Source organism: Mustela nivalis (genome assembly GCF_964662115.1).
Source record: "Mustela nivalis genome assembly, chromosome: 12".
Taxonomy (NCBI): Eukaryota; Metazoa; Chordata; class Mammalia; order Carnivora; family Mustelidae; genus Mustela; species Mustela nivalis.
Window position 1 is genome coordinate 65811725 of NC_139031.1, and position 27801 is coordinate 65839525.

Genomic DNA, 27801 nt, shown 5'->3' on the forward strand with positions numbered 1-27801 from the left:
CCTATTTTTGCAAGCCTTGCTTCCTGTCTGGGACGTTCACTCTCTCTTCCATTTCACAGATCCTCATGGCCGGTTATCGTTCCTGTTGTGGGTAGTTAATTCCAAATCTGGACATATAATGAGTTTGGATAATGAGGAAGAGAAGGAAGAGGAAAAACAATGCAATGTTAGCCCCAGAGATGATTGTACTGAAAGTCAAGATTGGATTCACATCACATTCTCATTCATATGCAGACTTGTAGAGCAAGCACTGGAAATTTGGGGACTTGAGGTTCTAAACCATAGTTGGTAGTGCCTTTAGCGCAAGTACTTCTGAATCCAACAAAATTCCAGGGCAATGAGATAATTTGCAGACTACTCCCCAAAAGTTTTCTGAAATGAGATTTTTTTTTTAAGACTTTATTTGTCAGAGAGAGAGAGAGAGAGAGACAGTGAGGACTGGCAGACGGAGGCGGAGGGAGAAGCAGGCTCCCTGCTGAGCAAGGAGCCCGATGTGGGACTTGATCCCAGGACGCTGGGATCATGACCTGAGCTGAAGGCAGCCGCCCAACCAACTGAGCCACCCAGGCGTCTCTCTGAAATGAGATTTTTAAAGCCATATTTTACAACTTGAATCAGTGCTGGGAACCTACTTAAATGTGATGTGACTTTATACCTAATTATTACTTATTTGTCATTTACCTGTATCACCTCAGTAGGTGTGTGGACCCCTTTGACTATTTTCAAAATCAGTTGCTCCAGATTTGCCTGTACCTTAGCATTATCAAGGAGCTTTAAAAAATTCCCTATGCTTGAGGCATATCACATACCAATTAAATCAGAATTTCGGGGGAGGGGGTGGGTAAGACCCAGGCATCAATATTTTTAAAAATTACACAGGAAATTCCCATTTGCTGTCAAGTGAAAAGTACAGTTTTAAATCAGTGGTTCTCAAACTTATCTGAATATAAGAAGCACATGGAGCGTTGATTAAAAACTCTATTCTCTACGTTATTCCTGGGTGCCAGCCTGGAACTTCTGAATCAGGATTTCAAAGAGGCCCAGCGGTCTGTGAATTTAACCAGCACCCGGGGTCTTATTGAATTATCATCGAGAAATTTGGAGAACCCAATTCTAAAACAATGAATTAGTAGAATAGGACCCAAAGTCCCACTGAGATGTATTTCTTTTTGCATTAATGTAGATCATCCCTGGGATGTTTCCTTCACGTGTCATGTGCTTTGGTCACAACCTGCCCAACAGGGACACACGTGATCCAATAAACGTTCCTCTGCTACAAGCCATTGCTTAATTCCCTGTAATTTTATTGGCTAGTTGTTACATTTCCCCTTGCTTCCTCTCCCTTCCTGAGTGACTGAGCTCTTAAAAAAGGGTCAGTAAAAAGGGCAGTAAAGGTTTGGTCCCCAAATTCCCTTCAGCATCATTCTTCATGCTGACCCTGAACATCTGAAGGTTTTCCTGTTTATTGTTAAAGGGGATAATGAACATTAGCATTGTGACATTACGTTACATGGTTATTTGCTTAGTGGGGGGAATTCCAAAATTTTTGAGCACCCACTGAGCACCAGACCTGTGGTGAATAGCAGTATTTACATCTTTCTAAATTAGAAAGACAGAGACATAGACAGACAGAGACATAGATATTGCTATTTCAGTCCCACTGGGTGAATAGTTTTGCCTTCATTGTTCCAGATTAGGAAACCCAGGAGTGGGCAAATAAAACCACTGACTTGGATCAAATGAATACTAGGTGGCAAAGCCCAGATTTGAACAAGAGCCTGGCTGATTTAGAAGACAAAATGTCATGAAAACCTGCCTCCGTTGAATGACGGGTGCATTTTCTCTTTGAGACGCCCAAGCGCCCCCTGGAGTGCCATGCCTAGGACTCCACACTGTGGGACTTGTAATCACTGGCTGAACTTCATTCACGTCCACAGGGCAGAGAGGGACTTTGGCCTCCCTGCCCACTACGATGGCCTTGGCGTTGACTCTGCAACCCCTCTCCAGCTGGACTTGTGCTGCCGTGTACAGACTGATCACCCGTCTCAGCTCTTAGCCTACCGTTGTGACAGGTGACAACAGAGCTAATTAGTACCGATTGTGGTGATATTTACCATGAGGTGGGTATTTCCTGCTGAGAACTGATTGAGACCAATTACTCATTCCATAGGAGTCTACTGAAGAGCGAGCAGCTGGGGGACGGATCGTGTCACTACTGACAAGCTCTGCATTTCTTGTCACTGCTTTGGGAGAAAATGCTTTGTTTTCATCTTGTCACTATACAGCCAAATGAAAAATGCCATTCCAAAACAAGTTCTTTTTAAATGAGTGTTTAACCCCCCCAAATAATGATGTGAATTATTAATTATTCTAGAAGGGAAGGGCACTCCTGCATGCTTCAGCAAACAACACCGACCCAACGGCAAGGTGAGGAATCTTGGCAAAAGTTCTTTAAAATGCAAAGCTGTTCTTGGAAAGTAACTGCTCCAACCTGTCAAACCACACAAGGCATCGGAAACCCTCCTCATGCCAGGTGTCAGACTGGATAGGACCTACATTATACTGCAGAGCAACTGGGAAGGTCCTTTTTCTTTGTAAAAGGAAAGTCTGTTTCCTTTACAAACTTTGCTTATAAAAGGAAAAGTCGCTCTGGCTCCTATTTCAGTCGTCAGAACTGGTAAGAGTTCTATAGAGAAATCAGCACATATTTCTGTTTTATTTTTTCATAAATGTCTTGTAATAGTTGTAGATTTGCAGAAAGGTAGTTAAGATGGTACAGTTCCCCTATCCCTCACACCATTTTCCCCACAGTTAACAACTTCCTTATTGTTATACTCATGCGGTACGTTTGTCACAACTAAGAAACCAATACTGATATGCTAGTACGAAAATCCAATGTCCTTTTCCTGTTCCAGGATGCCATCTAGGAGACCCCCTTACATTTAGTCATCTTACCTCCCTAGGTTTCTCTAGACTGTGACAGTTTCTCATACTTCCCTTCTTTCTGATGATAGCCAAAATCTTTTTAGGTCTTATAAGCATTTTGACCAAAAAAAAAAAAAAAAAAAAAAAGAAGAAGAAGAAGAAGAAAGAAAGAAACCACTAACATACACATACATATGTCATTTTTATAAATTTGTTCATTCCAAAAGGTTTACTATGGATAAAGTGAGGCAGGGCTATACCATCACATCGGGCGATAATGCTCACTGAAAAATGATCGGGTCAAAGAAGTTTCTTCGGTACAGACTTCTAATCATTGACTTACCACTTACCACACCTGGAAAAGTGTGGCTTTTCTAGGAAAGAGGAAACCCAGGTTGCTAGGCCTCGGCTGGAATAAGGATGTGGTGCAAGCTGAAAGTGACTTTTTACTTTACTAAGAAGGACAAAAAGAATAGGAAGAGATGGATACATGGTTTACTTTATATGTTAAGAAGCAGCAACTTTCTTCAAATCAAATATCTAAATCTTCTTAGTTAAAAAAAATAAAAAAAGAAGTTGATACTTGGATACGTCACATGTGGACATTCACCTCTTTGATTGACATGAGGAGGGAACTACAGAGAACTTATTACTTTCCTCAAACAGAAGGAAAAGACTTCCAATTTGACAGGAAAAAAGTGTAAGCAGAATTAACTTCAGGACTTGTTAAAACATGAAGGATTAATATAAAAAGAGAAAAAAAAAAAGAATGAAAGAAGAAGAAAAAAAAAAAAGGTAGGAAAGAATTGTGACTGTCTCCACTTCAGTATCTTCAAAAATGTTTGCGGTTTCTGAGAATGGCTCACCGGACCACATGAAAGTGACGCTAAGGGATTCAGCCACACGACTTCTCTAAATCCAGAGCTGGGACTCCTCTACGCTTACCATCAAACCATCTCCCTTGAAGTGTAGCCACAAATTAAATTTATTTTTTATTGAAAAAGTACTAAGTCCTTACAAAGAGGGCAAACACAGCATTCCTCCCCCTGCCCCCGCTGGCCTTCTGCCCACGCCCCCCACAACCTTGACAGGCTAAGCCATGTAAGGAAGAGTCAGCTTTTTAGTCTGTGAATTCTTCCTTGGCTGTGTTAAAAAAAAAAAAAGCAAAACAAAACAATGATGGCGTTCGGCTGTAGAACACGACAGAACTCCGTGATCATGTATTCTTTTTTTACAAACACAACAGTAAACAGGGCAATCAGATTTAGAACTGTTGCACTAGCAAGGATGTCTAAAAATAATTGCACGATATATCTGTCTTGCTCCGTGGACAATTTCCTTCTGAATTGTAGGATTTGGATTCTTTGCTTGAGGTGGAAAAAGGAGGAGGAAAAGGCAGTCTCTCTGGGAATGTCACTCAACAACCCCCTGCTGATAAAGTAAATCTCCATTTGGAGGATCCACCCAAAGAGTCATGGAATATCCCACATTAGATTATTACCAAGCCACTGAGGTCAGAAATTATAGGGGGGACCATTAAAAAAAAAAATACACATCCAACCTAAAGTGTTCCACTCTGCATATGCTCTTCACATGTTTTTTTTTCTTTAATTTACTGTAGTGGTTTTGCCAGCTGTGACGGTGCATGGAATCAGTGGGATCATTCTAAATTTAGCAGGAAAATAAAAGAATTTTGCAAAAATAGGTCCTTTCTCATATTAAGACAATATAGTGAATACAGATCTTGGGGGAAACACAGGGGAAGTGAGGTCTTGCAGCCAAGAAGAGTGGGGTACAAGGCAAAAGCACTCTTTGTCTCTTTTTACCTGCCTGGAATTACTTAGATGTGCTTATGCCTAAGGCACGGAGATGAACCAGATGACCTCTTGGACTATGTCTAGCTTGGTGGCTCTATTGATAAACTATGACTTTGAAGTACTGAGAAGGACAGAAAAAAAACTGGGTTTAAGTGCTTGCTAAAAGATGGATGCAAGAGACAAGGGTGAACTGACTTTTGTGATTGTCACCCAATCCCAAGGCCCACCCAGCCCCCAATTTCCACACCAACGCTTTTTCCACTGAAGATTCTTTGATGTTTAACAAGAGACTCAAAGACTGAGAGTGACTAGAGTGTAGAAAGGGATAGAAATCTGTCCCAGTTGTTCATTCCTAAACGGAAATAAGTCCCCTCTTAACATAACATGTAGGTATACTGGATAAGTAGGTTTCAAATTCCCCAATGTTCAACCTGAGCTGATTTTTAAAGGAAGGACAAAATAATAAACTTAGAGACAAAACTGTACGAATAAAAATTCCTTTGGGATCACATGGCTGAATTTACAGCACTCTGGGGATTTTTCTATGTCCTTTTTTGTCCCCTAAGGGCTAACCCTACCTCATAAGATTCAGAATGTACAAATTAAAGGCCATTTACATGGAGTTTGAAGTTTCCAGTTTTGGAAAAAGAATGCAGAGCCATATGAAAGGCCATCCATCAGTAGAATCCTGTCTGAGGATTCAGACATTGAACGATAAGGCTGATAAGTGCTGGTCAGCAGGAAGAAACGTGATCATAATTCCTGAACTCATCTGCTGGAGTACACCCAACAGGCATGCCAGTCCATTATCTTAATGCAGTGGAATACTTTGCTTTGTGGTATCTAAATAAAAATACACAAAGAGAGTATTTTTTCTCCTTTTCCCTAAAAAAAAAAAAAAAAGATTTTCTGTTAAGAAGTGCTGTGGTTTTTCATAGTCATCTGAATTTTGTTTACAGACTTGTGATGAGGAACATTTTGTCTTTGGAATTGGTGGCCACTAAGATTCACAGAGTAGCTTGTGTACTTCTCTGAGGGTTAAAAAAAAAAAAAAAAGTAAGGTGTCCAATGTTCCTGAGGAACCAGGGACAATATGAAACCAGATGATGAAGAGTTAAGAAAAACTTCTCAGCCTGCTAATGAACTCCATCCTGCCCTGGTGAGACCACCCTCCTTTTTAAGTAATAGGTAATTTAATCTGCATCTAACTGAGTTGTGTTTGGGTTTCATCCAATCTAAGAGTATCAGTGTGATAAATTATAATGCATTGTCTGCAATACTTCACAAACTGACTAGAACAGACCTGAAAACCAAGATCCCTCGGCCTGATTTCCTAACTCCCTTTGAATATTTTTTGCCCTTTTCCTGTCAGACCACTCCAAAACTTGAAAATGTTTCTTCTAGCTCCCTCACACTGAATGTTATGTGCTTCGAGCTCCATTTGATTAGATCCACAATTGTTGGCTGTGTCCATTAAATCAAGCCCCACACTTGAAAACGACACCAACTGCGAGACCAGCCAAATACTATAGCAAGAGAACTAACATGGCTCCTTTAGTTTCCAAAAGGTTTCTTTACATGTTAATTTCCTTTTGTAATCCACACTGTGTGCTGGGAAGTGGGTTAGTGAAATGGATTCCATTCCTATTTCAGATTCTGAAAGAGCAGCTGGATCCAGGCACCCCAGTGTCTGTGGGGAAAATGGGCTAAGACTGGGGAGGGGGTCAGGAAACTCCAGTTGTGTCAGGGGCCCTGTTGCTACAGCTGTGGGACTTAGTCCATGTGACTTAACTCCTTTAGGATGGTTTCTTCATTTAGGTTAAGAACCACTGTACTAGGGATAAGGTCACCTTCTTTTCATTTGATGGCTTTAGGCAGGTCCAGCTCTTCAGAATGCAAAAGCCCAACTGTTTTTCTATAAATGATCCATCCTAAAATCAACAGATGATCTGTCATAAATAAAAGTGATGGGAATTGTATTAAGCTGTTTCCTGTGCTGGTGGAAGGACAGCAGCCTTTAGGGTGACACATAAAATCTGTGCAGGGGAGTCAGGATGGGATTCCCCCACCACCCCCATCATATGATACAGATGTTGTCATGTAAAGATTCATGGGCTGGTAATCAAGACCGATTTTCTGTGTGAAAATCCTCTTAATTCTATCAGGTTTAATTTCCTCATAAGCAACATAATGGACATGTTGTATTTGTAAGCCTCACAAGGGCAAGAGGTATGCTTTTCTTTTCTGTGTTGAGCTTTGTGCTCAAAACAGTTCCGAAGAACCAGTAAGTATGTGCATTCCTATTGCTGCTCTAATATTACCAACCTCTGAGTGGCTTTACAATACAAATTTATAACCACACACTTCTGGAGGTTAGGAGGACTGAAAGTGAGGGGTGAGCAGGGCTGCATTTCTTCCTTGCGGCTCTAGGCAGAAATCAGTTTCCTTGACTTCTTTCCAGGGTCTATAGGCTGACCTCATTCCTTGGCTCAGGGCCACCTGCCACCTTCAAAGCAGCAATGGCTACTAGAGTCTTGCTCCTATCACATCCCTTTCATTCTGCTTCCTCCATCATCACATTTCCTTCTCAGCCTGACTCTCTGGACTCCCTCTTTCACTGAGAAGAACCCATCCTTATAATTACATTGGGTCCACCAAGATAAGCTGGAATGATCTCCCTTTCTCAAGATCCTTAATTTAATCATATCTGCAAAGCCCTTTTTGTCTCATATGGGGATATATATCCACAGGTTTCTGGTATTTGGAGGTAGACATGTTTGGGTGGCCATTCTTCTGCCTACCACAGTGTTCAATAAATACTTGATGAACTTGTAAATATCTTGAGGAAATGGTAAGGTAAATACTTTGAATTATTTGTAAGGTTAGCGAATTCCCATAGCTCATCACTAGCCAAAGTCAGGGTCATATGTACACCATACACTTCTGATTGATCACAACGTACGACCTTCATTCTGATCCAAGCTCATGTTCACCTGACCCTGTTTTAGCTTCAAAAATCCATGCTGGTCTATTTTATTCTCTTTCATCTGGTAGACAGAATATAATCTGTTGTGACAGATTTTCCTGACCAAGTTAAGTGTTGCTTACTTGTCACATAGAGACGAAGATACAGCCAGGATAGAGATTTAAATCCCCTTTCCACTTCCCTTGCATTCCATCTCATACTAAACTCCTTTCTCCAATTACTATTTCAAAAAGATCAACCAACAAAAAAAGAGAGGGTGGTAACCTTCAGGCAGGAGTAAAGATGCATGGCGCATATGCAATCCTACATGTGAAAACCCAAGTTCTTCCTCGTGATGAACAAACTCCAAGTCATGTACCTTCCACGCTCCAAAATAAATCCTTCAAAGCAAAGTCACGGTCCCTGAACTACTCTCCCACTAGAGGTGCTACCAACTGCTATGTCAATCATGACCCATATATCTCCTATTAAAACTCTTTCACATTTGTCTCATGCCGTTAAAAATATAGGACAATAAGCTACCTCCTATGGGCATCCGATCCTCCTCGCACTAGCGCAGGATGATTTTGGTGGGCAACCTGAAGGAACTGTAGTGATGGACAATTACATATTTTCACTTTGAGGTTTTCCATTTTTTTTAATGCGAGGTTAGTCACCATACAGTACATCATTAGTTTCTGATGTAGTGTTCCAAGACTCACTGTTTGCATATAACACCCAGTGCTCATTGCAATATGTGCCCTCCTTAATACCCGGCACTGGGCTAAGCCGACTCCCACCCCCAAACCCTCAGTTTGTTCCCCAGAGTCCATAATCTTCCATGGTCCATCTCCCTCTCTGATTCCCTTCCTTTTTCCCTTCCTTCTCCTAATGTTCTCCATGCGATAAACCATGGAAGGAGCCAAGATGCCCTTCAGCAGATGAATGAATAAAGAAGATGTGGTCCATATATATAGTGGAATATTACTCAGCCATCAGAAAGGATGAATACCTATCATTTACTCTGACCTGAATGGACTGGAAGGAATTATGCTAAGTGAAGTTTTCCACTGTTCTGAAGCAACTGACATTTTGTGCGTGTTAGTTTGTGTCATTCTGGCAAATTTCTACCAGTTCTCAGTCAAAACAATTTCAGGAGCCCTGTCTTATCGTTGACTTAATGGTAGCATTCAAAAAGGGATGATAACCTATAGTATTTGTTTAATGCCAGTCCTATCAATGTGTCATGTATAACTGGTATTAAGGAGTAACTGTAAATTAATGTCACACTGTACCTTAAGTATGTTGACGGTAAGAGATAAGTAATAAAAACTAGACTGACATGCAGTAACACTTCAGAATTGGATCCCCCAGCCATTCTTTTCTTTATAAAAGTGGTAACCACACTGATTTCTATCAGTGACAAAGTCCACAGATTTACTTACTGATTATCTTAAGTACAAATGAAATATCTCTCTATGGTCTAGCAGCAATAACTGTGCAAGCCTCACAAGGTATAAATTCCCCTGAACGATTTTTCCTGCAATTCTTTTTTTTTTTTTTTAAGATTTTATTTATTTATCAGAGAGAGAGAGAGGGAGAGAGCGAGCACGGGCAGACAGAATGGCAGACAGAGGCAGAGGGAGAAGCAGGCTCCCTGCTGAGCAAGGAGCCCGATGTGGGACTCGATCCCACATGCTGGGATCATGACCTGAGCCGAAGGCAGCCGCTTAACCAACTGAGCCATCCAGACATCCCCGATCTTTCCTGCAATTCTAATAGGTCACTAAATATTTAGAACCTATGGTTTACACATATAACCTTCCTGAGTTGGGCTTAGCACAACACATAGCTCTAACTAAAGAATGTGAATTACTATGGGAAAATCTAGTTCAAAGGTAAACAAATCTCTACTATGTATTTTTTCCCCTTATTCAATACTCTGAACATGAGCCTTAAAATGTAAAGAAACTGGGCAAACTGATGGATATATGGAATTAATAATATTTACTATCAAGAGACAGGACAAATACAAAATAAAGTTGAATTTCTAAATAACTACTCCTGGAGTCAGAAAATGCCCTAGTCAGTGGTGATAATGTCTTTCACATGGCAAGTACAAGTACTGTGGGAAGTTCCATCTATGTCTATGTTGGCCAGCTCAAATGCAGAGGTGAATGACTTTGTCAAAAAGCAAACAAACAATCAAAAAGCCCCCCAAACCCTACGTCTTTTTAAGGCAATCAGCCTCGGAAGGCAGTAAGTGTTTCATTTTCCTGTATAATTTGAATAAGTACCTCAGTCCCCCCTGCCTTTCTAAAGTGTAGACAAGGGCTCTAGCTAGTTGTCTAAGTTGTCACACATCTGGAAGACTATTTTAAAACACATTCAAAATGTTTTGACTACATGATGCCAAGCATCTGGCAATACAAACTCCTCTAAGGTATTTTTCTTCTATAGGATTCGGTCTTACATAGACAGTCATTGTGCCAGGTTTTGAACTACATGTTTTATTTGCAGAATGACAAAAATACATATGCAAAGGTAAGGTTTTCCTTCTGCTTTTGATTTAGGTAGATTTAACTTAATGATGTTAACAGAGTTGCCATTGATTTCTGCTTTACTTTTTACTGTCTGGTTGTGCTCTCCCCCCCCAGTCCCCAAAAGCCCTTCAGTGGCCTCTACTGGTCAGTTCCTCCCCGGGAACATTCTCTCCCAAATGGACAGCATTCACTCACTTGTCTAAATAGTAACTGCCTTTATTGGTTTCATTCCACAGCAAGGATGAGGGAAAGCGAGGTTTCTCGTTTTTCCTGTCTAATAAGAACCAGCCCTAGGAATACCTGTGGTTCACCAACCATCCCCAAACCATTTGCAGGATCTTGAGGTAGGAGGTAGGTATTCTTCCTGTGAGGTCGCCTCCCTCCTAATGCAAGCTAGCTCAGCCTCCGAAGGCTGTTTCTCCAGACTAACCTAAGCACCCCTGTATTTCCACTCCAGTTTCAGTGTTTGACACCAACCCTGAAGTCAGACGACACCACGTGGGGGGTGTTCTGGGTGAAATGCGCACTAACTAGTTCAGGTTTATAGTTCGCAATCTACTGCAGATCATCTGCTCTAGCTCTTGACTTAAGAGGGATGAATTCCTCACAGGCGGAGTACAGACCATACCCACCATGGTAGCCTTGGCACGTAAGCAGGGTGCTAGGTATCATAAAGGTCTGTGACGTTGTTCTGGAAAAGATACCATCTGCCCCAGGGTTGAAGTAAAGACCACTACATTTCACACTTGAAATAAGCTTAGCCAGGTAGTTGGGTTTGAGCCTAAGCGGTGTGCGTGACGTAGACAGCCATCGAGAGCGGACCCATGCGGTGCATCTGCCGGGACTCTACTAATGTCGGGGCGCTACTGGTCAACTCTAGAGACTGAAGAGCATGTATTATGAACCTGGGAGATAGGGCAGTACCAGCTTGCCTCATTCAGGCTTCCTTGATACAAAGGACCTTCTCTTTGGGGAGAGACTCACCCTGCCTCCTTCTTCATGGAATATGCCCTGACTGGCTTGTTTTGGCAGTTACCAGGCTGCTCAGGGCTCCCAAACAAGATCTGTGACAATGGCCCCACAGCAACAAAGCCCATCACATGGCTGTAAAGCTTGCTCTGCCCATGAGCAAGGGCAAGCCTTTGTTGTTTGATGGGGCAGTCACCGGTGGGAAGGCAGCGGGGCTTGGGTGCCAGAGTCCAGCAAGCTGCCTGTAGCCACAGCTAGGCCTTGAAAGCTTATTTGTGAACATACTCGTACCTCCTCTGGGAGGACCTAGAAAACAAGATGGAGAATGCACAGAGACCAGAAATCTTAAATTGCAGATGAAGTGAGAACTATTGATGTATGGTTTACACTATTAATGAGACCTCATTAAACCAGTCTGCTGTGGCTCAGGAAAGCCAGGATTTGAGAAAGAGACAGATTAATACATAGAAGAAAATGAATTTGATGATATTAGCGATAGAGTATTTTGCTATTTTAGAGTATCTCTAATAGCATACAGTATCGTTATTTCCCTTTTAAATATATTCTAAATCAAGTATTTGAAGCAGTTTTATAATCCTCTGAGCTGGAAATATATCTAAGAAACATGTAGAAAAAAACTCCTAAAGGATTAATAGTTCCAAGGTGGAGAATCTATTTCAACTCAGAATTCCTCAGGAAAACCCACCTTCTCTGCAGGTTTTACAAATCAAAGCAATTGGTGGCTAATATTTCTAACCTTTACTCCGTTTTCTGTTGATGAAAAATCAGAATCAGGGATTATTACTTTTATAAAGGATGTTTAGACATCCCAGTGACATGATCACCATAAAAAATATAATTCAAACGATCTCAGTTTAAACACTGACTTTGACAGTTAGTAAAATCATTTAATTTTCTACTGTGGAAACTATTTTAATCATTTTAACCACTTTTAGATTCTATCAATTCTTTGAGATGAAGTACGACGGAGAATCAAAATAATCTTTGGAAATTGAGCTCTATTGCAAGAATGATTCCCATTCTTCAGCAGGGATATTAAGGGATAACCTTCGGAGGGCCTCGTCCTTGTATTTCTCTCCCTTTCCCTCTCCCATCTTACACAGCTCAAAGAGAAGGCAGCTCATGAAAACAGACTGACTTAATGGTCCCCTTCCCTCGGCTTTCCCCCATCCTTTTTCATTCACATTCCCAACTTTGCATCTCTCTTCTCATTTTCCTTTTTTCTTTCCGGGGAATGACCACCTCAAAGGATTAATTCAGAACAGGCAGCAGAAAATGGTAACAAGAGTGGGCAAATCAGGATGTGGATTTAAAATCAAGAGGTATTTTAGAGGAGGGGAGTCACTCAAATTAAACATATGTTAAGAATATGGGTTTGTTGTTCATGGCATACCTGCTGCCTGCGATCCCACCCGCCTCGGATCGGCCTTCAAGGGCAGAGCGTTCCCTAGTGGAATAATAAATAGAGCGGCTTGAGTGAACATGGATCTGGGCAGCCTGGCGAGCTTCCTTTCCTCTCCGTCTGACTTCCCTGTTGGAACTCGGGTGGTGACTGAACTAGCTGAACTACTGAAATAGGCTGTGGCCCCTCGGGCTCAGAGCCAGAGAGAGGGAACAGAATTCAGGCTCCAAGTAATCAGGCTTCGGGCACGTAAACATTCTCCTGCTCAGTCTTGGCATTTATGCCGAACTCAGCTTTAACTGATATGGCCTGTTTCCCAAGGCATCATCTTTCTTACCTTGCTACATGTGAATGAGGCAGCCCAAATCCACTGGTCTTTGAGAAATAGGCTGTACAGATGCTTAAAGTGCTTTTCTTTGGGCTGACTGGCCGCCCACCTGAGAATAAGGCAGACTGTCCTCTCTAGGTGAAAACAAAGAGCCTTACCCTATATCTATGCTTTCTTCCTTCCCAGTGTGTCACCCTGTGCAGTGCTCTGCTGTTCCAGGATTATGTGCCCCAATATTATTGCTAGGAATCAGTCACACTCGTGCTCACTCAAGGGTTTCAGCAGGAACAATGCAGAACAGTAATATATTTGCTCATATATATATATATATGATATATGATATATATATGATATATGATATGATATATATATATCCTTCCTATTCAACCTTGAGGTTGAGAGCAGTAATTAATATATTTCTGACTTGAATGTACTGTACTGATAGACAAGATTCAACAGTCTTGGATCTCTAGGGATAAGAGTCCATGAAATGAGCATTAAAAAAGCCATAAGGGTTTTGAGTGAAAATTTTTTTTTGAGGGAAATATTTTTAATTTGCTTTTGAAATAATATAGGTCCAAGAAACTCAAGACCCCTCTTTCCCATTTGTTTGATATTATTCCTAGGACACAAGAGCTACCTAATCAACTGTGAAGTTACCACAGAATAATAAAGGATAACTGAGCATAATGAAAAATTTTTTAAAAATTAAATAAAATCAACTTAATAAATTTTTAAAAATAAATAAATAAATAAATAAATAAATAAAGGATAACTGTTTTCCCTTTACTTTGACTGAAAAGTGGTACTTTCTAACTAAATGAAGAATCGTGCTGGGGAACAAATGATATTTGAGTCCTTCCAGCATTTCATAAATGTCCACTTATGAAGTATAATATACAAACAACAAAACCTTTGTAACTCTTCATTAAAGCAATCAGGTCCCTGACATTAGATGACCAGATCAGGTTGTCACATATTCTTGGTGCAAATTTATTTTCATACTTCTGTAACAGTGTCCCAAATCAGTAGAGAAACTGATACATGAAAATTCCCATTTAGACCAAAAAAAAAAAAAAAAAATAGTTTGGACCCTATGATTATTTGCTTCTCAAAAAAATTCAGTTAGTTATCAAGGTCTCCTCCAGTGAGCCATATCTGATTAAGAACTGGCTTTCATTCTCCATGTTGTCTGAATTTGTGATTCAGTTTCCTAGAACTTGGCTCAGATAACCCTCTTCCAAAGGGGAGAACATACTGTAATGTTCGAAAGGTAGGAGGTTTGAGTTAAGCCTGTCTCAGCAGCTTCATTATATAGATGGGAAAATCCAGTGAAATCCAGTTGCAAATGCAGCAAGTGCTCACAATTTGAGCAAACACATTATAGAAGATACCATGAAACAGGTCAACAGCATGATCAGAAGTGTGGCTTGGGTGGGGGAGGGGCAACATGGAGAGCACAGGTAGAACTTTCCTTTCACTGAACACCTTCCCCCAGAGAGAAGTCTCCTCATCAATTTTAGTAGCAACAGGTTGACAGCAGGTTGTTGTACCTTTAATGGAATGGTGTCAAAGAAAGCCAGGTGAGCGCAAAGATGGTGAGACACATGAAAAAGGTGTCGGGGACGGCAGACAGTACTGTGTTCATGGGCTCATTTCCTCTCCCACAGCAACCCAAAACCAGCTGCCTTGTTGGAGAGACTGTTCCCCTTGACATTCTGGGGTGACTATGCCTGTCTGTGATGCATAATCCTTTTGGATGAAAGGCAATTCTGCTGCAGGCACCCTGGGAAACTTGGCAGCACTGACCAGAAAGAGGATGGCCTGTTCTGGGACAGGAGCATGAGCAAAGTTTAAGCAAGGCAAGATGACAGCCTGACAGGGGAAGATGGAAAGGAGAAGAATTCAAAAGAATTCAGGCACTGAATAGGTGTTTGACCCCCAAAACCATGAAGTTTCCTTCAAACCCTGAGATTCTACAAGTCTACATGTTAATAGGCCTAATGCAAGGAATATTAATTCATATACAGGAAACAACTTACACACACACACAACAAAAAAACAAAAGGGGAAGCAAAAAAATCTCTCTACTCCCCATAGAGTAGGACACAGCTAAACTCTCTTAAAATGGTCATTCGACTTAGCTGGGGATGCCTTTCCATTTAAAAGTGATTAGATGGAGAAACAAAAATATAGCCTCTGGTTACACATTTTAAATGGATATGGAGGCAGACCTTATGGGTCAGAAGTTCAGATTGGCCAATGCAGTGTCTCTGTTGCCCAAATGAAACTCAATTAAATTTATGATGGAGATCTCTAAGAATCCATGCAAAGTCTGTCCACAGGGTGTGCCCTCTCCAACATCTTTCTCTGTGTGTGTGTGTGCGCGCGTGTGCTCATGTACATGCACGTGTGTGCAACTTTGTTACTAATGGAGCACATTTGCTTTGACCGTGGAGCTCTTTCAGACACGAAAAGCTGCAATTCTAGTTTTTATACTTAGAAAATGCTCAAAATGTGTTTCTTTCTAGGAGAACTAAATATTGTGCCACCTTGGAGAGTCAAGCCCTTTGAAGCCCATCAGCTGTTGCTTGAAACCGCCTGATTCTATTTTTGTCGAATCTTTGTCTTGTGTTTTCTGAAAGGCTTTGAGTTCTTGCGTGAACACTCCTCTCGTGGTGATTTTCGGCTAGCTGAAGGCTTTTACTTGGGCGGCAGGTAGCACACATGATAACATACATCATTACGTTAATAATGCTCCCATACAAAAGTCCTTTTCCAGGACTTGTTTACTGGCTACCCCATTGTGGGATCAGAGGGCGGGATACTTTTGATTTTAAACACAAGGAAAGGGACAGCGGGAGCAAGGCTTTTAGCGATGGAGCCTTTGGGGGCCCGAGGGGAACTGCTCACATCTCATGCAGGAGAACACAGTGTGTGACCTCACCATCTGCAAAGAGCCCCCACCAGGATTAAAAACCACATAGAAGGCAAAATAATTTACTAAAATGTTGAGCAAGAGAACTCGCTCCCAGAAATAGTACACGCCGGGGGAAAGCTGAAGGAACCAAAGGGAAAACTCGCGTGTAAGCTGCTTATCTGCCATTCTGAACAAGGTGAGCAGATCCTGCGGGCACCCCGTGGGACCTTGTGGCCTCTCTCTGCTTCATGCTCTGGAATTATTTTTTTCCATTTTTTTTCATGCTGTCTCTGTAATGCAACCTCTTTACATAGTTTATCTCAGGAAATGACAATTGGCTGTCGAATCCCACACAAATTGATTGGATATGACAGCTCAAAGGAATAAATATTCTGCAGAGAAGAAAATTTTTACTTATACTCTTGCATTTTCAATTCTTTTTTACCCCTTTTTGCTTAATTTTATTATTTCAATTAGATCATTTAAAAATCAACACATCACATACCAACCTCCCCTAAGAGCAATCGTTAAGATTTGATGATTTTTCTGATACGCAGGCTAGGGTTTCAAATTTGCATTATTTTATCTACTGGATTAACTATGAATTCTAAACCGAACTAATGCTGCCATGTGTTTTTAAACATCTCTAATCTAAACCATCTGGAGAGGCATGGTTTTGCAAAAGCATCCTTTTCAGGACACTCTGTGGATTTTGTCACTGCTTGAGGTTTGGCAAACCATCAACATTACTATAATTCTCTTTATGAAATATAGCTTTTGACTAGGATTTTAGAGTCTTGGGGGTATGTGTGTGTGTATTTATATGAGTGTGGGCACTTGTGTACAATTTTTGCTCCCGTCCCTTTCTCTTTTCAGAAGACCATAGTTATAATAAACTTATTTCATTGTTTTAAAACTTGCTTTAAAGTAATAAAGGTTTTATCTCATATATAAAGGATAAATTTAATTTTACCTACTCAGCATAATGACTGACCAAGTCATTAAGAAGCAGAGAGGTACTTTTGAATAACCCACCTTACTGGACATAGGTGCTGGAAATACTTTTTACACAAGTCATTAGGAGAAAGCATGTCAGCTTGAGAGATCACAACAAAAAGTGTAGATATGAAATTATTTCAGCAACAATGATTTGTGGTATGAGAGGTATGAGCTCAACACATTCATGCAGAGATTACAATTAAAAATTGAATAAGCTAAATCTTTTGATTGAGAAAAGCAACACCCTGTTTAATTCTTTGGCTAATAATGAACATACCATTTTAAAATTTTAAATCAAATATAAGCATGGTAAAAGCAAAGTGTAGACTACTTGTTACAACAGAGGTTAAAAACTTGCCCCAGAGATAAGGATGATGATTACACTTTCACAGATTCTCTTCAATAATAATGCCTTTAAGGAATTTCAAGAATTAATCACAGAAATGGAAGGGATAGCTTTTTGCTGAGAACCACTAAGCTGAAACGAATTAAAATGATAATGTGACTACTAGGGACTATGAACATCTCAAATTAACTAATAACACGGTATGTTCAAACAACCTCTTTCCAACAATATTAGGCAACTTAAAGACATCCGTAAATCAAAAGGTTTTGGTCAAGTTTGTAGAGGGGGGGGGGGGGGAAGGTCTGTTTTTAAGAAATAGCTGGCCTGAAGTCCAGAAGTGGATCTGTGCTTAGAATATAAAGATGCAAAGGCATTGCACAGCACCCCTCTTAGAGGTGGTATAGCCTAAAACATTCTCAGTGGATGCTAACATGGCCTGGGGTATTACTACAACCCACCTTCATGCAGTTCAGTTCCCTTTCCTGTGTTGGGTCCTCACACCCTAGTACTCTGAGGGAGAGGGTTGCCCTTCTGAGACTCTCTCTTTCCTTTCCTTTTCATTTTGTTTTGTTTCATTTCATTTCATTTCCTTTTTTTTTTTTTTTTTTAAAGAAACTCCTGGTATTCCTTTATTTATTTTTTTTAAAGATTTTATTTATTTATTTGACAGACATATATCACAAGTAGGCAGAGAGAGAGAGGAGGAAGCAGGCTCCCTGCTGAGCAGAGAGCCTGATGCGGGGCTCGATCCCAGGACCCTGGGATCATGACCCGAGCTGAAGGCAGAGGCTTTAACCCACAAGCCATACAGGCGCCCCACTCCTGGTATTCTTTTAAACCTACTTTCGCCTGTATTAAAATGTATTCTAAAGGAAAACACGATCTGATATTCCAGAGAATGGAAGCTCCATATAGGGCGGCCCTGGAACCTATGTCCTCAGGAGGGATAGTTCTTACTCGGCACGCTAATTTGGTCTTATATGAAAGCAAAACTTGGGTCAACCCCATCTTCATTATTCTTGCCCCCGGGTCTACAAAATGGGTTCAGTTCACTTATTGCTATAGACTGAATTGTATCTTCCACATGTTTTTTTTTGTTTTTTTTTTTTTTTTACTTGTAGCAAGAATTACTATCCAACCCCACTCATTGGACCAGAGACCCTTGTGGTGTTAGTGAAAGACATGTCCTTCACATAGCACACCACCTACACTGTGAGTTCATCCGCCAGCCAGTGGCCTCCACTCCAAGCTCTACCAATGGGCAGATCTCCCATAAATTTATATGTTGCAGCCCTACCCCTCATTGTGTTTTTATTTGGAGATGGGGCCTTTGGCAGGTAATCAGTAAAAAGAGATTGCTTTCTTTCTCCCTCTCTCTACCAAGTGAGGACATCTCTAGAAGGGAGGTGTCTGTAAACCAGGAAGAGAGTCCTCACCAGAAACCAAAATGGCTGCCACCTGGATCTCAGAATGGTGGGAAAGTTATTTCCGGTTGTTTAGGCCACCAAGCCTATGGGATTATCATTATTTTATTTATTTATTTTTTTTATGGCAGCTCCAGCAGACTGATACACCTATATAATCTCTTTTATCCTGACAAAAATCCTAAAAGGGCAGTAGAAACCCGCTCCCTAAAAATACCCATTTCCCTGACACTGAGGCTTCTCCGATCTCAGTGAATGGCTGGGTGGCAGAGTGGTGAGGATGTGGGGAGGGATGGGCTAGAAAATCTGCTCTTATTGCCCCCTGGCTTTCATTGCATAGCATCAGTAATTCTGGGGCAGTTCCCTGATGAAGCACAACTGGAGAGAGCCCAGCTCAGACAGTTCAGGGCGTGGGAAAGGAAGGAAGGGCGCTTAGGGAATTGAATAAAATCTTTAGTGTTGGACTCCTGTGCCTTCAGGAATATGGGCACAAGAATGGGGCAGAGGAAACACTGGGAAGTCTCAGGCTTTGTAATAATATCAAACTTCGGCTTGATCACTTGCAATACGAGATGATAAGACAAAGAAAACAATTAAAAAAGAATTTGTTCTAAGGTGTATTCTCATGGTATCCTCTGCATCAAAGAGCTCACTCAGTCACTTGTAAGGTATACAAACTCCTCCACTGCTATTTTCAGATAAGGAATTGTCTGTGACACAATCCATCTGCCGAAATCCTGCTGGTAAATCTAATTTCCCTAAATGAGTCCCAATCATCAATTCTGCCTGTACTATTATTTTGGGGAGAAGATTCCAGAAAGAGGGCAGATAACAAGAGCCAGGAGGACATTTTCTCTGCTCCCAGCTTTCTGGGCCAAAAGAGGAAAGACGCTCCTACTGTTTGACTTAATAAGAATCAGTGTCTAGCTCAAGCCTCAGTCATTGTATCAGTCATACTCAATCGACATAAAAGAAGTATTTCCCAATGTCCATGCCATGATTGTACATGTCAACTTCCTTATGTCTTTTCCTAAAGGCACAAACTAGGTGCTGGGCTGCTCCTCCTCTTGTCCAATCCATATATTCTGTATCTATTATGTAATTTTACATTTACGTCAGATGTGTTCTTTGGTTTTCCACAGCTGTATGCTTCAAAGAGTGGATCATAATCTATACAACAATGGTTGAGATGTCGCTTCTGGGTTTCTCCAGCCTGCAGTACACCCATTATCACAAGGAAAGCTGCCTGGGTTTACTTCCATTAGTTAGCTGTCCTGTGTCCATGCACTTTGTTCTCTAATTACTAAGCACCTATCATATGCTTTGATTTTGGTCACCCCAGGAACCCATTTTGAATATGTAGCCCTAGTTGTCAAAGAACTTTCTAATTCTTCATCCTGTTATTTTACCAGCAAAATATGGGTTTATTCAGGAATAAAAAAGAGAATTGCAACCCAAGACAAACAAGTGGCAGCAAAACCATAGGCAAGTTGGTGGGATTGGAGGGGTGGGGAAGAGAGGCAGGCTTTTTAAGGGGAAACAGGGTAAGGTGGAATGGATGTTGTCAACTAAAGTCCACTGGAGTGACCTGGGAGTTCCAAGGAGGTGGTTTTTCATTGGCTGAGACATTGCCTGTGGGGAGTGGGGATGAGGGAAGTGCTTCCTTCTCTGGCTGGAGTAGTAGAGTGGTATCCATGCACCAGGCCAAGTCTGTCTCTTCCTGTCGAGTCTGCAACTGACCAGGAGCAGTAGCGGGTAAGAGCTCCCTCTTCCGAAACCTCCTGACTTCATTTTAGTGAGGTTTCCCGTTAATAATTTTCATAACCCTCTCCTCTTTTAAACTTCTATTGAATAACCACTCCTTGCTACATTCAAGAAAATATAGAAAATTGCCATTTCTTTTCTTTTCTTTTCCTCTTTTTTTTTCTTTCCTCTTTTTTCTTAATCAGTCAGGGCATATGAAAATTACCCTTCATTTAAGTAAAATTAAAATTCCTAAATCAAATTCCAACACTTTTCTGGTCAAAACACTCCTTAGAAAATGCATTTAAATTAATGTCTATCTTTATGTCCATAGCTCTTTTGTTGTTCTGGATTATGGACCACAATCTGGGCTGTGTTTGTGAGTGTGTTTTGGGCGGGGTGGGGGGTGGGGGACAAAAACTGATGTGAGAAGACATCGAGTTCATTGCAATAAACCTCATAGTTCCACGGAGATGGCAGGAAGCCTCTTTTCCACAACATGACAACAAAGCCTCGGCAACTCCCCCAGGTGACTCAGCAGTGTGGGCAGCTAGAAGCCAAGCCCCGACTTTCCGTCCCCCTCCTAACCACCAGCCCACATTCCCTCCTGTGTTCCCATCTCTCTTCATGGGGGTAGTTCTCTTCAAGGTCAGTGGGAACCTCACCCAGAACCAAAAACTAGATGGTGAAAGCCATGAGTTGCGATCTCATCTATACCCTTTATAGAATCTTAATGAGAAGCGAAACCACGCATAAGAAGAAAAGCTAACTGAGGATTTTAAACACGGATACAAATGAAGTTAGTATCACTCTACAGTCTGCTTTCCCTCTGAAATAAGGGCTGGGGGTTCAGGTCCTTGTCAGCTTCAGGTCCTTGTCAAATCTCTTTAAAAAGAGAATGCTAAGAACAAAGAAACCAAATCAGGAAAAAATAAAAGTAAAAATAAAAACCTCCGACCAGGCCAAGGCTCTAAATATAGCTTTTCCACTTACCTCAATACAGATAATTCTAAGATCTGTATTTCTGATTCTATTCATTCCATTTGAAAGAGAAAGACCACACCAGGGTAAGCACTGCAGGGTGGTCAGAATGCATAATCTAATGACAGTGTGGAGGCCACTACAGAAGATGGCAGGAGCCCTGCCAGGCTGTGTGGTGGGGCTGACGCGCTGATTTCTATGCACAGGCCACCGATGTTTTCCAAGTATGGACAGCTCTTCCAGAAATGAAAATAGAAAATGCAGGACCAGAGCCCACACTAAGAATTCAGCTTAGCAAAGACATGAAACTGCCCATGGAAGTAAAAGGTGTTTGGCCTTGCTATTTCTAACAGGGAGAGACGAGCCTTCCTACTGCAATCTTTTGATGATTGGGCTAAAAGCCTGTTCTTTACAAAAGAACCCTGAACTGATACCTGTGTCTTGTGCACTTGCTTTCCAGTGCCAGAAATGCTGTTTTTCCAAGCCATCGGATTGGTTTGCAATGATGTTGTTCTGAAGAGTACAAACAATCCAAAAGACCAACAAGAAATGGATAGCTCATGCAGTATTCCAAAAGGGTACCAGTACAAGCATTGTAAGGTGCCCATGTTTTCTCCCTATCCATATTCCTTCCTACGAAGCACACTGTCTCATTTTGAAATTATCAGAACATCACACGAGGATGTGGGAGCACGTTCAAATTGCCTGACGTCAGCGAGGACTGTCTAGAAGGAACAAGTTGTAGTAAATAAACTTGACCAAAGATCAGAAAGGATAGAGAAGAAAAGTAATACATTTGTGAGTAGGGGTTCTGATTTTTATCTTGCAGGTATTGATTGTAATTCTGTGGGCTCTCCAAATTCCCTTTAGGTTTAGAAGATGGTAAGGAGAGCCAATTCTAGGACCATGCTTAATTGATATCATAAAATGACAGGCAGCCAAAAATGCACCTTGAATGGACTGTGTAGCCTTTGCTCTCAAGTCCCGTATCCCCGCATTATGGTGGAATGTGGCGTGATGGATGGTGTGATATAGCCAGCAGATGGGGCTTCCGGTTCAGGACTGACTCTACTGCCCATGAGCCACGAACACTTCAAGTACAACCGAGAGAATAACATCTTTGTCACCTCCCTTTGGGAGAATCAATGAGATTGTGAAGGCGGAAATGCTAGGAAAATGTAAAATATAGATCAATGATATTATACTGTAATTATTCAAGTTCAGGGCATGGAAACCAAACTGCCCTTATTATTCCCAGCGGCCAGCCACTAACTCATCTGTGACTTCCCTGACTGCCCAGGCAACACTGGGTTTGGTCTCTCACTAGCGCAGCCATACTCAGTATTACAGCAATTAGGTTTTCTTTTGGGAGCCATGGATATGACCTGGCTTTGATCCTAACTTCATAGATATCCACTATAGCACGGTGTACCACTATCCTAAAGGAAATGGTACTCTCCAATTCACATTCTTCCAATGTCATGTTCAACGTGTTCTTGAGCCCATTCCTGGAACAACCACTCTGGGTCTTCTGATCATTCCCCACAGAGGCGAGTGCATGTACAGGGTGTCTGGGGTGGGGATGGGGAAGTGGGAAGGGGCTGGGGAGGTGGTTAGGAAATCTCTCAGTTTGAGTCAGCTAGGAGATCAGCACCAGAGAAATAAAGGCAAGAAACAGCACCCTAGTTAGGGCCAAAGAGGGAAAGGGATGTGTGGGGCAAGAAGAAAAGTCCCACACTTCCAAATAAAGAGACCGACTATTTTTGTCACCTTATCACCCTCTTTCTTCATCTCGCCTCTACATCCTGGTGTTTTCCAAGTATTACTGCATATTCAGATGATCTGGGAACTTCTCCCTTTTTTTTTTTTAAGTGTATTTATTTGTTTGAGAGAGAGAGAATGCATGTGTGTGTGGGGGGGTTTTGCAAAGAGAGAGAGAGAGGGAGGAGGAAGAGTCTTAAGCAGACTCTGGGCTGAGTATGAAGCCCAACAGGGTGCTCGATCTCATGACCCTGAGATCATTCCTGTGCCAAAACCAGGAGTCACATGCTCAACTGACCACATCACCCAGGCACCCCAACCTGGGATATTTTAAAAACATCCAGGCTAGACTAGGGACTAATGATCAGAATCTCTGTCCATGGGATGCACGCATAAATAGTTCTTACAGCTCTCCAGGTGCCGGCAATGATCAGCCAAGATGGAGAACACAGCTCTGTTCCATTTCTCTATTTACCATCCCCCAAGCCACCCACCCAGAGGACCCTGGCTGAATCCCCAACAAATGTTGTATGACATAATGCACGCACTTCAGAGTTAAAAAAGAGCTGACATCAGACTTGGCTTGGCTATTCACAGACACCTGCCCTAGTTCATGACTTCTCTTGCAGGTTCTAATCTGGGGGAGTAATAAACCCTTATTAGGGTTTATGACAATGAATGTAAATAACAGATTCTCAGTACATGTTAGTATCTTTTTTTCCCCATAAATGTAATGTCACAGAGATATTTTCCATGTCCTCAAATTACTGTTTTTTCTCACCTCTTAGGAAAGCTCCCATTTATTTAAAGTCTAATACTTTCAAAGTTGATCTTTCTAGGTATATTTGCTTACTAGCCCAAAGTAATAAGGAATTAGTAAGACTTCAGGAGTTATTAAAGATACTGGTTTCCTGGATTGGTCTGAGGTGAAATTCAGGTATGATGGTTAATTTTAATGTGTCAACTTGGCTAAGCTATGGGATCTGGGGTTTGGTCAAATACAAGTCTACATGTGGGTATAAAAGTATTTTTTAAATGTAATTTGCATTTAAGCCAGCAGACTTTAAGTAGAATAGCCTCCATAATGTGGGTGAACCTCACCCCAACAGTTTAAGGCCTTCAGAGCAAAGACTAGTTTCCTGAAGAAATACCAATTCTAAATTTCTCTCCGTGTGTCTATTTCTATTTATGTATCCATCTATCTATCTATCTATCTCCTATTGATTTTGTTTTTCTGGAGAAGTTTGACTAATATACCAAGGATCCTCAGAAGGGCTTCGCAACGACTTTTGCTATGCCCATTTCTTCCTTTTCCTCCTCTCGGGAGAGGGACCGAAGCTCTTTTCCTTTCACCGTTCTGAAGCTGGTGATAATTCTATCCCCTACACTGAGGTTAGTTTAGGAGAAATAATTAAATAACAGAAGTTAAGTAGTGTAATGGTATTCAGCATTTAGGTTTTCATAAGATTTTATAAATGTGGCTGTCATGAACATGAAGGGTCATTTATATAAACTACTTATCATTTCTATATAAGTAGCACAATCATGAGTCTCAGCATCTTTAAACGTGTGTGGTTAAATTCTATAGCTTTTCTTTGATGCCTACAATATGGAGTCTTCACATGTATTGCACATTATTTAACAAACCCCAAAGTTTAAAAATATTAGAATCCTTAATTTTCTCCCAGTGAGAATGCTAAGCAGAGTTTAGAATCCCACCTGCTTGTGGCCACCAGAAAAAATGAAGACAATAGCAGGGATTTGAGGGATACAGAGATATTTTGGTCAGCATCTTTTGGTAGGCTTTTGAGAGTACTTCTAACTTGACTTGACTTTCCCACCTCCTCCCTCCCTTCCTCCCTTTTTACTATCTTCCTTCTTCTTCTTCTTCTTTTTTTTAAAGATTTTATTTCTTTATTTGACAGACAGAAATCACAAGTAGGCAGAGAGGCAGGCAGAGAGAGAGAGGAGGAAGCAGACTTCCTGCTGAGCAGAGATCCCAATGTGGGGCTCGATCCCAGGACCCTGGGATCATGACCTGAGCCAAAGGCAGAGGCTTTAACCCACTGAGCCACCCAGGCGCCCCTACCTTCCTTCTTTTTTTGAAATCAAGAAATAGTTTTCTCCTAAAATTCATATACTGTATCATTTAAGGGAGAAACTAATAATGACATTAAATGTGTGTTGGTGCAACTTTCAGTAAATGATCCCAAAGATACCAGGAAGGAAAGAGAAGATGCTCCTTTCAGTCAACACTGGTATTAACCATTGTGTGATAAAGTAGGGAATTTTAAAATTCCAGTTAATTCTAAAGACCTTGAGAGTCTGTGTCTTCATTCAACATTATTAGGCTCCTACTGACCTGTTTACTATGCAATGCTATGAATATTAAGCATTTTACCAAGTTGTTATTTTCACAGGCTACCGATAATCAGTTAATACAATTTTAAAATTACCATAAACATGTACATTGACCAAAACAAAATGTGTTAACCTTTTATAATTTTTAAAACTCAAGATGTACTTTTTGTAATATCAAAATGGTTTCGGTGGCACTGTTTTTCCAAAATGTGCTTCTGCTTATCGTACAACCCTTTTAGTATTTTGTTGGTAATTTGGCAAACCTCTTAAACCTGAACAAGATGAGGATTTTGTGCTTCTATGTTTACAGAAAGAGTGTATCAAACTGACAAATTTGATAATCTTAAAAAAAAAAAAAAAAGAAAAAGCTGTTCTTATTTCAAAGGTTCAAAAACTAAAGGTTATTTACTATGCAGACCTAGATTTCTTGTTGTTTTTAAGATAGCAAATGAGAAAAACATGGCTGGAGTTAGAGGTTACTCAATCAGGTTGAAGCTGGGACTTTTATTCCAGCAGCTCCTGTTCCCCAAATTACATCTGATAACGTCCTAAAGTCTAAACATATTTTAGTTCAAAATGATACTCAGCTCTTAGATATAAAATGTCACTAAACTTCCAAATATCAACAGGTCTACCCTCTTTGGCTGAGGTATTTGTATTCGGAGCAATCTGTCACTCTGCCTCGGAATCGTCATATGTGAGGAACTGAAACTTTGAGCTGGGAAGTTTGTTTTGCATTTTCCTATGCCTAATCACAGGACTGGGATGATAATAAAGGAGTTGGTGTATTGCCCACTGCTGAGGCCTATTATTTAGGCAGAGTCATGGCAAGGGAGAAAAGCCGAATGTGCGCAAGTGTAAAACACATTTCAGCCTGTATTATGTTGGATAAAAAGGAGACAAGTGTGTCAGGAGACACAAGGAGCCAAATATCTGTTTGAAATGATCCTCACACTTGAACTGAAACTGGCATCTATGTTTCTCAACAATTCCAAAAAAGGTTCATGGTAAGTATTCGCCTACGGCAGCTACGGAAATGTTATTATCTGGATGCAATATGGCACCCGTAAACTTAAAACTGGCCACGTTCCCCTGAACTCCATGTCAGAGGGAGGAGGAAGCGGGCAATGGAGGAGCTCTGAGGATGTCCACATGGGTGGGCAAGCATGTGCTGCTGTGAGCAGAGGAAGTGGTACACCAGGATTTCTTCATAAGCGCGAGGTCTTTATGAACTCATCCTCAGGGGGGGCTGTTTTCTATTTTTAAATAGAAAGAAAATGACACACAGTCCCCCACTGGGCTTCCTCACTGTTTGGAGAGAGTTGCCACTTTCCCCAAACATGAGGTTCCTGTGGGGGAATTTTTCAAAATTGTCAACAATTCCATTTTTAACCTCGGCTCTTCCTCGGCACGTAAGACAGAGAGATGCAAGGCAGTGTGAACTATATTTGGTCTAGTGGGAGACAGAAGTTATTTTCACTCTGCTGACTCCTACCTGACAGTGGAAGACGTATTCTGGTGTGGTTTTCTTAAACTTCATGTTCCAAACCAAAGCCACGCCATCTGGTTCGTGGGGAGCGTCCTCGTTGTTGTTGTAGGAAGCCACCATCAGCTCCGGGTACTGCACGGAAGAGGTCACAAGGAGGAGTTACGTCAAGTTGCCGACACAAAGAAAACTCCCTTATTCCTATAGACAGATGTTATATTACGTCATTGAAATGGCACCTTTTTAGGAGTTGAGGCATCCTTAATACCGATTACTGCTTCACCCTATTGCATTCCGGTTTCTGCTTCCAGCGTTCCACGCGGGCTTGCGAGCATCACCAGTAACTGCCATATACACACGTTACTCGACCTCTCTGCATTCTCTGACTCTTGGACTACTCCCTTCTTTCTCCTTTGTTGGCTTCCATTACACCTGTCTCTCCTGATTCTCTTCCTGACCATTCTTTTTAGTCCCTAGAGAGTCTCTTTCTAATACCTATATTCCACAGAGGGTGGTGGGCTGTTTTCTGCCCTTTTGGGGGTCTCTGTTCATACGTTCTTCCTGGGTGGTCTCATCTACTCCAATGGCTTTAATACACATGAATATGCTGAAAAATGTCCAAATCTATATCTCCAAGCTGGATGTCTCTCTCAGCTGCAGAACTGCAAACTGGAGATTTTTCTGAGTCGTCCATAGACACATCAGTTATGCATTTAAAGGAATGAGCTTCTTGCCTTCTACAAAACCTCGTGCTCTTCCCATGTCTCCTCTTTTGGGTGCCTTCCACCACCATTCACCCACCTGCCCAAA

At 41.3% G+C, this 27801-nt stretch overlaps 1 protein-coding gene across 4 annotated transcripts in view; it reads right to left on the reverse strand.

Annotated features, from left to right (window-relative positions):
* DYNC1I1 (dynein cytoplasmic 1 intermediate chain 1) overlaps window positions 1–27801 on the reverse strand; it is a 297026-nt gene that overhangs the window by 76239 nt on the left and 192986 nt on the right. For all 4 annotated transcript variants that reach the window (XM_082693604.1, XM_082693605.1, XM_082693603.1 and 1 more), the window contains one exon: window positions 27001–27126. In XM_082693604.1, the coding sequence (XP_082549730.1) occupies window positions 27001–27126 (126 nt within the window). The remainder of the gene's footprint in view (window positions 1–27000; window positions 27127–27801) is intronic.